Here is an 11,473-nt window from a genome sequence, read left to right on the forward strand (position 1 = left end):
TGGATCAGGCATACCTTAGTCCTCAAACTGATTTTTTGAGGTTTTGTGCACCAGAGTTGCCACCTGATTTATAACAAACATCTAAATTATATCCTAAGGTAAAGCAATATTGTTTCCATACAAAGGTGAAATTTTGACTGCCTCATGTGCTGAGGTTTCAAACAGCCCTGAATGTGAATTCTTGCCTCCATCACCCATATATGTAATGTAACTTTGGGAACATTTTCCAACCTCTGGATTTTAGTTTTCTTATGTGTAAAATGGAAATAATAATGTCTACATTTCAAGGTTTTTATAAGGGCTAACTAAATAAAATAGTATAAAATACCTAGCACAATGGAAACCAATAAAAAGTGGTGGTGGTGCTTATGTGCCGTGAAGTCGATTCTGACTCATAGCGACCCAGTACAGGGTTTCTGAGGCTGTAAAGTATTTTTGAACTGCTGACCTTGAGGTTACCAGCCCGATTCATAACCATATACATGTGAAAGATGGACGGTGAATAAGGAAGACCATAGAAGAATTGATGCTTCTGAATTATGGTGTTGGAGGAGAATATTGAAAGTGCCACGGGCTGCCAAAAGAACCAACAGATCTGTGTTGGAAGTGCAGCCAGAGTGCTCCGTGGAAGCCAGGATGGGCAAACTTCATCTCTCATACTTTGGACATATTGTCAGGAGGGGCCAGTCGCTGGAGGAGGATATCATGTTTGGTGAGGAAGACCCCCCCAGCGAGATGGATTGGCCAAGTGGCAGCATCAGTGGGCTCAAGTGTGGCAACAATTGTGCGGTTGGACACAGGACTGGGCAGTATTTTGTTTTGTTGTGTGTAGGGTCGCTATGAGTCGGTACTGACTTGATGGCAACTAACAACAACAACAAGCCACTATTATTTACAAAGGGTCTGTATTCATGTTTGTATGAAGAGTGTCACTGAATATCATTCACCTAAAAAGACTTCAGAAAGTATTTATCAGGACTTGGAAATACAACCTATTTAGATAGTCTGACATATGGTGGGTGTTGTTGTTGCTGTTGTTAAGTGCCGATGAGTCTATTCTGTCCCATAGTGACCCTGTATAGGGTTTCCAAGAAGCAGCAGCGAGCTTGAACCACCGCCCTTGCAGTTCAAATGACTTTGCAGTCTGATGCATTAGCCTACAGTGCCACACACAATGATAAGCTAAGGGCCTAGCAACATATGTTTCACTGTGGAAGAGTTTGAATGACAGGGCCAACTCAGAATCAATTTTGGATTTGAGCTACTGCTGGTTTTACAATTTATATTCAGGTAAGGAAAAAATAATAAAACTCCTAATATTGTAGATGATACCTGCAAAAATGTGGCACTCCAAACCATCCCTCCCACAGCATTCTCTACTTAGCTGGGTTAAATAATTCATTGCAATTGTTGTTATTGTTAAGTGCTGTCGAGTCGGTTCTGACTCAGTGATGCTGTTTAGGGTTTCTAGGAACAACTGGTGAGCTTGAATCGCTGACCTTGCAGTTCAAACTGACCTTGCAGTCTAGTGCATTAACCCGCAGTGCCACACCAGGATTCATTGTAATGGCCACATATAATGCAGAGACAATACTCACAGTTATAGGGTTTATTAGGGAAGTTAACAGTTTATATAATTAAGGGTGGTCAGAAATGTTCAGTGTACAATTTATCAGTCAGGGCAGTCTCTCCTCAGCTGTGCTCAAAGGCAAGTCTAAGTCTCCCTGACCCTTGGCCCTTTTGTCTGACCTCTGCCCTGCTCTAGCCATGTTACAAAGCTCTTTTAGGACTGCTGGTAAGTGCCCACAAGCATACCACTGCACCAAAAGCCTCAGCCTGAAGACATTTATCTCTAGCTCCTTAGGTCAGTAAATCTCGTCCAGTCCCTGCCCCCCCCCCCCCAGTTAAGTACCTGGAGGTACCCCACTTAATGTCCTAAGTCACTCAGCTTTACTTACTGTACATGCTGAAAAGCCTACTGCTCTATCTCCTGTCTGGCTCTTGGTTTTGTTGCTCCTGTTCCTCTGCTACTCCTCTGGTGTCACAGCTTTCTGTCCCCAGATTAAGACGATCCAGTGATAAACAGGTCATGGATGGCTGTGGCCGTTTTGCACTGCCATTTGGTTTTAAGCAGAAACTGTCACTTTAAATTTTGAGGAGATCTATGTGCATGTGTAGTAGAACCCTCTGGGCATGGGAGTCGGGTGTCCACTCGCTCAGGCACCTCCTCTAGTCAGAATAGAGGTACACAGACAGCAAGAGACCAATGAACAAATTCAAAAAACAAAAGAATGTCCAGACCTTCATCTCCATAGTTCTTTCAGGCTTCCGTGGCTGCTCTGATCCTTCCTCTGCTTGGTCTTGCCCTAGATGGCGGCTCTGGGAGCACCTGAGCATCTTGAATTACAAAGCAATGGAATTTTTGTTTCTGCTACAAATTCCCCTAGCTCTAAACCTTCTAAATATTCTGGGATCATCCCTAAGCCTGCTTGGTTCCATATTCTGTGTTGTTGCTGATGGAGCTCCTCACTGCACTTCTACCCAATCCACCATTTTGTTTGTTCATGCACACCTTTCTTAATTTTAAACCATTCAGTGTTCCCATGTTCCTTTCAAACAACTAACTCTTGGTCTATGTACAGATTCCTCATGAGTACAATTAAGTGTTACAGAATACTCATACTTCACAGTGTTGTCCATAGCTTATCATGATCCACACAATCGAAAGCCTTGCGTAGTCAATAAAGCACGTGTAATCATCTTTCTGTTAATCTCTGCTTTCAGCCAAGATCCGTCAGACATCAGCAATGATATTCCTCTTTCCATGTCCTCTTCTGAGTCTGACTTGAACATATGAAAGTTCTCTGTCAATGTATGCTTGCAGCTGTGTCTGTATTACCTTTAGTAAAACTTTACTTGCATGGGATATCAACGATATTGTCTGGTGATTTCTGCATTCCATTGGGTCACCTCTCTTTGGAATGGGCACAAATATGGATCTCTTCCAATCAGTTGGCCAGATAGCTGTCTTCCAAATTTCTTGGTATAGATGAGTGAGCGCCTCCAGTGCCACCTAACTTTCTTGATAGATTTCAGTTTGTATTCCATCAATTCCTGGTGCCTTGTTTCTTTGTGAATTCCTTCAATGCACCTTGGACTTCCTCCTTCAGTATCATTAGCTCTTGATCATATGCTACCTCTTGAAACGGTTGAACGGCAACCATTTCCTTTTGATACAGTGACTATGTGTATTCCTTCCATATTCTCTTGATGCTTTCTGCATCATTCAGTAATTTGCCCAGAGGATCCTTCAATTACAAAAGTCAAGGTTTGATTTTTTTCTTCAGTTTCTCCAGTTTGAGAAATTCTGAGAGTGTGCTTCCCTTTTGGCTTTCTGACTCCAGATCTTTGCACATTTCTTTATAATGTTTGACTTTGTCTTCTCAAGCTGACCTTTGAAATTTTCTGTTCAACTCCTGTCCCTTCTCATTTCATTCATTTGATTTTTCATCTCTATGCTGGAGAGCAAGTTTCAGTGTCTCTTCTGACATCCATTTTCATCTTTTCCTTCTTTCTTATCTTCATGATGAATAACACCAGAATATTCTCAGATATAGTGCCAGAAGATGAGTCCCTCAGGTTGGAAGACACTCACAATACTGCTAGAGAAAATCTGACTCCTCAAAGTAGAGTCGACTATGATGACATAAATGGAGTAAAGCTTTTAGGACCTTCATTTACTGATGGGGCACAACACAAAATGAGGATACATAACTGTAAATATTCATTAATAATCTGAACATGAAAAGTAAGAAATATGAAAATTGGAATTGTGAAAAATGAAGTGGAATGCATAAAGATCGATATCCTAGGCATTAGTAAGTTGAAATGGACAGTTATTGTCCATTTTGAATCTGACAATCATACAGTTTACTATACCAGGATTGATAAATTGGAAAGGAATGGCATCACATTCATCATCAAAAGGAACATTCAAGATTTATCTTGAAGTCTAATGTTATATGTTACGGGATAATATCCATTTGTGTACAAGAAACACCTGTTAGTATCCCTATTATTCAAATTTACACATCAACCACTAAAATTAGTGAAATTGAAATTGAAGAATTCTACCAACCTCTGTAGTCTGAAATTGATGAAACATGCATTCAAGATGTATAAATAATTACTGGTAATTGAAATGCAAAGGTTGGAAACAAACAGGAAGTATAAGTCACTGGAAAATATGGCCTTGGTACTAGAAATGATGCTGGGGATCACATAATAGAATTTTGTAAGACCAATGACTTACTCATTTCAAATACATTTTTAAACAACATAAAAGTTGACTATACACATGGACTTCACCAGATACTGACTACAACTGGGAAAAGAGATGCTAGAAAAGCTCCATATCATCAGCCAAAACAAGGCCAGGGCAGACTGTGGAACAGACTTATCAATTGCTCATATCAAATTCAGGCTGAAGCTGAAGAAAATTAAAACAAATCTACCAGAGACAAAATATGATGTTGAACATATCCCACCTGAATTTAGAGACCATCTCAAGAACAGATCTGATGCATTAGACACCAATGACATAAGACCAAAAGAGTTGTGGCAATGCCAACAAGAACATCATACAGGAAGAAAGCAAAAGTTCATTAAGATGACAATAAAGGAAAAGACCAAAATGGATATAGAAAGACTGAAACTTGTTCTCCAGCATAGAAGTGCTAAAGCAAATGGAAGAAATGAGGAAGTCAAAGAACTGAACAGAAAATTTCAAAGGCCAGCTCAAAAAGATAATCTAGTAAAATGAAATGTGCAAAGACCTGGATTTAAGAAAACCAAAAACAAAAACTTGTTCAGAATTTCTCAAACTGAGGGAACTGAAGAAAAAGTTCAAACCTCAACTTGAAATACTGAAGGATTCTATGGTTAAAATACTGAATGATGCAGAAAAAAATTAAAAAGATAATGGAAGGAATAAACAGTCATGGTACCAAAAAGAAATGGTTGATGTTCAATCATTTCAAGAGATAGCATATGATGAAGAGACAATGGTACTGAAGGAAGAAATCCAATAAGCACTGAAATAACTGGCAAAGAAAAAGCATCTGTGAATTGGTAGGATGCATACTGAAATCTGTCAACACACTGATGCAGCACTGGTGACATTCACTAATCTATGCCAAAAAACTTGGAAGATAGCTACCTGGCTAACTGATTGGAAGAGATCCATATTTGTGCCCATTCCAAATAGAAGGGACCCAACGGAATGTGGAAATCATTAGAAAATATCATTAGTATCACATGCAAGTAAAGACAATTCAGAAATGTCTGCAACAGTATATTGACAAGGAACGGCCAGAAGTTCAAGCAGGATTCAGACAAGCATGTGGAATGAGGGATATCATTGCTGATGTCAGATGGATGTTGGCTGAAAGCAGAGAATACCAGAAAGAGTTTACCTGTGATTTACTAACTATGCAAAGGCTTTCAACTGTGTGGATCATGGCAAGCTATGGACAATATTATGGAGAATGAGTATTCTAGAACATTTAATTGTGCTCCTGAGGAATCTGTACGTAGACCAAGACGCAGCTGTTGGGACAGAGCAAGGTGACACTGAATGGATTAAAATCAGGAAAGGTGTGCTCCAGGGTTGTGTTCTTTTACCAAACTTTTCCAATCTATATGTTACACAGATAATTTGAGAAGTTGGGTTACATGAAGAAGAACATGGCATTAATATTGGAGGATGAGCAATTAACAACCTGTGATATGCAGATGATATCACCTTGCTTGCTGAAAGCAAGGAGGACTTAAAATCACAGATCACAGCCTCCAGCATTGGTTGCACCTCAGTGTAAAGAAAACAAAAATCCTCATCACTAGAGAAAAGATTGAAGTTACCAAAGACTTCATTTTGCTTGGATCCATTATCTACACTCATCGAAGCAGCAGTCATGAAATCAAACAACACATTGCATTATGCGACTCCACTGCACAAGACATCTTCAAAGTGTTCAATAGCAAATATGCCATTTTGATGACTAAGGTGTGCCTGACCCTAGCCATGGTATTTTTAATAGCCTCATATGCATGTAAAAGTTGCACAATGAATAAGAAAGACTGTAGAAAAATTGATGTATTTGAATTATAGTGTTGGGAAGAATGTTAAAAGTACCATGAACCTCCAAAAGAACAAACAAATCTGTGCTGGAAGAAGTACAGCTAGAATGCTCCTTAGAAACCATATTCATACATCACACATATTATCAGGAGGGGCCTGTCCCTAAAGAAGGATATTAAGCTTGGTAAAGTGGAAGGTCAGTGAAAAAGAGGAAGACCCCCAAAGAGGTGTATTTGTACCTTGGCAGTATCAGTGGATTCAAGTTTAGCAATGATTTTGAAGATGGCTCAGGACCAGGCAGTGTTTGGTTCTTTGTGTATAAGGTTATGTGAGTCTGAACCAACTTGACAGCACCTAACAACAGCAACAACAGAAGATTCCCATATCCAAAAAGTTTTGGGGTGTTTCTATTATTACAAAGTTGAGTCTCTTGGGGTAGGAGGGTCTCTGGGGGATGGTGGTGGTAATGGTCTATTTCTTGATTTTTGTTGCTGTTTATACTTATATAACTTTGTGAAAATGTATCCAGCTTTTGGTTTATGTTCTATTTTGTATGTGTACTATATCTCTATATAGAACTAATGTAGAAAAAATAATATAACCCATGGATTATATCAGAATTATAACCAGTCATAAATATGTTGATATGAAATATCTTAAAGAGATTTTCATGTCTTAGGGTTTTTTGGTTTGTTTAGCAAGTGAAGTACCTCAAGCATCTTGAATTCTTTTTAATAGCATTAGTTGAGCTAGGATTTAACATCAAATTAAAACTTAAGTTCTTTTTTTGTGGCAAAATTTATTAAATTTACATATCCTTTAGTATATGTAAATCCATAAAAATGTTAAACTGTTAAACTAAATAAGATTGCTTTTTCTTAAGTTTCCCAGTAATATGCATTTATTTTGTGTTCCTTTATTTTGTGCTCTGCTGGGGCAGTACACAATTGGTAGTAATCACTGAAGGCTTAAAAAAAATTGATGGGAGAAAAAGACTAAAAATTTAAAATGTTCTATGATATCAGTTTTTAGCAAGTTGGAGAAAAACTAACCTTATTTCATTTTTAGCAGTAGAATATCTTTGTCTAGGCAATCTTGATCTAAACAGAATTCTGAGGGAGCAACTTTCTCAAAATTATATATCCAGAAATAAACTGGATGTATTTTTCTTTTATTGGTACTATGGAGACTCATCTAAACCATTTTAACTACTGGCTTTTTGAACAATTATTTATATCTAAAATAATTTCACTTTCTGAATATCAGTATTTGAATTTATTTTTAGATGACTTCAAACCTGCTTCTATTGATACTTCTTGTGAAGGGGACCTTGAAGTTGGCAAAGGTGAACAGGTGACAATAACCCTACCAAATATAGAGGTAAGTATGTCTATACATTTAGGCTAATAGAATATTTACAGAGCTTCCACTAAATCTAAATGAAAATAATTTCCTAATTCATATAATGAAATAAATAGCAAGGAATTTATAGACCAAGTGGCTTTATGTAGTAAAGCACAACCTAATGAAAACACATCACTAGGAGTAGACTGGATAAGTAGGTTGGAATCAAATTGTGAAAGAACTTGAATGTTTTTTCCATAAACAATCAAATAATTGTTAGAGGTTTTTAAGCAGAAGTGACATGATTAAATCTGTTCTTTCTTGTTTGTTTTGAGGGTTTTTTTGTTTTTTTTTAGCAAAATAGTTTGAAGAGTGGGTTTAAAAGTAAAGAGACTAGGTCAAGAGGAGACTTTGGCCAAAAGTTGTGTCCCTTTTTTTATTTCTAGATGTTTCCAAGTAACACTACCAAATACCATTTGCATAAAAATATTAATTCTTTGTTGTGTATACAAGTTTTCCAGTCCTTGAATTAGAAATGTCTTAGTATCCAACTTAAGATTTTTTTTTCCTTTCATACTAACCTGGTATATTCTCAGAAAAAACGGAGACTGTAATATATGAAGAAAACATTGGACTGTGAGTTTTTGAGATTTGTTGTCTAATTGTTGTAGTAGTAAAAGTTTTGTAATTGTAGCTGTTAAGTGATGTTGAGTGGGTGCTGTCTGATACCAACGCTGTACAGGGTTTCCAAGGAGTGGCTGGTGAGCTTGAAATGCCAACCTTGTGGTTCAAACTGATGTTGCAGTCCAGCACATTAACCCAGAGCATCACACCTATACTCCAAGTTTTGTAGTGGTCTAGCCATAATATTTTTATGCATTGTTGAGCTGAATAGTCATGATTCAAGGTATGGCAAAGCAAGCTCACTATTCTCTAGTCTACTATCTTTTTCTTATTTTTATCAGTTAATACCATTTATTGAGACCCAACTATATACCTCAAGGAACCCTGGTAGCGTAGTGGATTATGCAGTGAGCTGCTGACTGCAAGGTCAGTAATTTGAATCCAGCCTGTTCTACAGAAGAAAGATTAGGCTTTCTACTCCCTTAAAGACATACAGCCTTAGAAACGCCAACCACCACCACCGCTGTGATTCAGAACTAATTAAACAGCACACAGCAGCAGCAATACATCCAACTGTATTAGTGGATGTTTTTGAAGATTTTTTTTTTAAGATTTTAAGGGTAATTCAATTTGTTAAATTAATATAAGTATTCCGGAACACTTAATTGTGCTCATGAGGAGTCTGTACATGGACCAAGAGGCAGTTGTTTGAAAAGAACTTGGGAACACTGAATGGTTTAAAATGAAAAAAGATGTGCAACAGACGTGTTTGTATTCTTTCACCATACTTATTCAACCTATATGTTGAGCAAATAATCTGAGAAGCTGGGTTATATGAAGAAAAATGTGGCTTCAGGATTGGAGGAAGACTCATTAACAACCTGCAATATGCAGATGATACAACCTTGCTTGCTAAAAATGAAGAGGACTTAAAATACTTACTGATGAAAATCAAAGACCACAGCCTTTGGTATGGATTGCATCTCAATGTAAAGAAAACAAAAATCCTCACCACTGGATCAATAAACAACATTCTTATCAACAGAGAAAAGATTGAAGTTGTCAAGGACTTCATTTTCTTGATGAACCATCAACACTCACAAAAGCAGAAATGTAGGAATGAAATGACGTATTGCATTAGGCAAATTTGCTGCACAAGACCTTTTTAAAGTGTTGAAGAGCAAAGATACCAGCTTGAGAACTAAGGTGCACCTTACCCAAGCCATGGTATTTTTAATAACCTCATATGCATGTGAAAGCTGGACAGTGAATAAGGAAGACCGTAGAATTGATTCAATTAAGTTACAGTGTTGGAGGAGAATATTGAAAATGCCATAGACTGCCAAAAGAACCAACAGATCTCTGTTGGAAGAAGTGCAGCCAGAGTGCTCCTTGGGGGCCAGGGTCACCAAACTTCATCTCCTACTTCAGACATATTGTCAGGAGGGACCAGTCACTGGAAAAGGATATCATGTTTGGTAGGGTGGAAGGTCAGAGAAAAAGAGGAAGACCCCCAGCAAGATGGATTGGCTAAGTGGCAGCATCAATGGGCTCAAGCATGGCAACAATTGTAATGTTGGCCAAGGGCTGGGCAGTTTTTTCTTTCTGTTGTGCATAGGGACGCTATGAGTCAGTACCACCTCAAGGGCACCTAACAACAGCAACAACAAATTTGTTGGAGTCCCTGGGTAGTACAAACAGTTAAGTGTTTGACTACTAGCCAAAAGGTTTGTGGTTCAAATTCATCCAGAGGTGCATTGGAAGATAGGCCTGGTGATCTACTTCTGAACAGGCACAGATTTGAAAACGCTATGGAATAGTTCTACTCTGCACACATGGGGCTGCTGTGAACTAGAATGGACTTGGCAGCAACTAACAATAATAGTAACAACAATTGAATTTTTTAGAGCTTATTATTGAATATTTTTCATTTGTTCCCTGCAGGACTGTGAATTATTTAATGTTCTTCTAGCCATGTCTTTGTAACTCCTACCAAATGACTTTTTCCTGATAGGTCTGGGTAAGAGAAGGTGGGAGAAGACACGGATGGGTTATATGATTCAGTCATGAGTGATTGTCAGTAGGGTTAATTATGACTGTAAAAACTTGGAACTCTAATGAGTATAAAATGAGCTATCTCAGAAGTAGGAATGAGGGGTCTCACAGGGAAGAAGAGCTGGGAATGGAGCATACCCTTTGAGCCCCAAGATCCCCATGCATTGATCCTCCTTGATGCAAAGACAGAAAGTATTTCTGCTCCTAAATGTACCCTGTTAACTTCCTTAAGAAACCCTTAAAATTGTGAGTTTGGTTGTTTGAGTTCTGTGTGGCCATTGCAATGAATTCTTGAACACAGTTGAGTAGAGAAGAGTGCTGTGGGAGGAATGGTTGGTGCCAATGTTTGTGCTGCTTAGGAACTAAAGGAAAGGAAAAAGCAATTCAGTATGTGGTGTTGTGGGTGAGTAATCCTTTGTGCTATTCAGTTACGAAAAAGTGTTCAGATTCTGGTGTTTCTATGATAATTTGGAAATTTATTCTATGATAATCCTTCTTTGCTTTATGATGTTTATTTAAAACCGAAAAACAAAAACAAAAAAAAAACATCTAAACCAACCACTTAACTTTATGTAATTGAAAAGCCTTAATTTAGCATAGGTACTAGTAACCTGGTGCAGGGAGCCCTGGTGGCACTGTAGGACTGCTAACTATGTGGTCAGCAAACCTCCTGCTGCTCTGTGGAGGAAGAGGAGGCTTTAAGCTCTGGTTAAGAATTTATAGCCTCAGAAACTCTATACAGAGTCACTGTGAATCGAAATTGACGCAGTGGCAGTGGAGAGAGCCTGCTGCAGTGCAGTGAATGAATAACCTTTTAGCTCTCATCTTTGTAATTCCTACCAAATAACTGGGTGGTACTAAACAAATGTGAGGTGTCTGTGGCCCACCAAAGGGATTAGATAGCTTGCTAATAAAGTATGTAAGACACCCTTGTGGGTTGGATCATGTAAATGAAAAAGTATGGAACCCTAACATGGGGATTGGTCAGTTTTGCCATGCCATCCCACTAAGCTTAAAATGGGCTATTTAAAAGAAGAAGAAGAAGAAAAATCTGCATTAGAAACTACATTAGAAAAATCAAGAAAAAAGAGCCAGAAGTAGAGCATGCCCTTTAGACCCAAGATCCCTGTGCTGAACCTTCTCAGCCAAGAGACAAGTGATCTATGAGACCAGAGATGCAGCAGAGAAAAGGTGGCAGCATAGGCATGAGATGTTGTTGTTGTTGTTGTTGTTGTTAAGTGCCGTCGAGTCGGTTCCGACCCATAGCGACCCTGTACAGGGTTTCCGAGGGTGTAAATCCTTACGGGAGTA

General features: G+C 38.4%; 1 protein-coding gene across 1 annotated transcript in view; it reads left to right on the top strand.

Moving 5' to 3' along the window:
• The window catches only part of EAF2 (ELL associated factor 2), a 95,780-nt gene that overhangs the window by 2,772 nt on the left and 81,535 nt on the right, over nucleotides 1-11,473 (top strand). Inside the window, exon 2 of the mRNA XM_006869348.1 lies at nucleotides 7,425-7,519. Coding sequence (XP_006869410.1) covers nucleotides 7,425-7,519 — 95 coding nt within the window. The remainder of the gene's footprint in view (nucleotides 1-7,424; nucleotides 7,520-11,473) is intronic.

The sequence above is a fragment of the Chrysochloris asiatica genome, unplaced genomic scaffold (assembly GCF_000296735.1).
Source record: "Chrysochloris asiatica unplaced genomic scaffold, ChrAsi1.0 scaffold00130, whole genome shotgun sequence".
NCBI lineage: Eukaryota > Metazoa > Chordata > Mammalia > Afrosoricida > Chrysochloridae > Chrysochloris > Chrysochloris asiatica.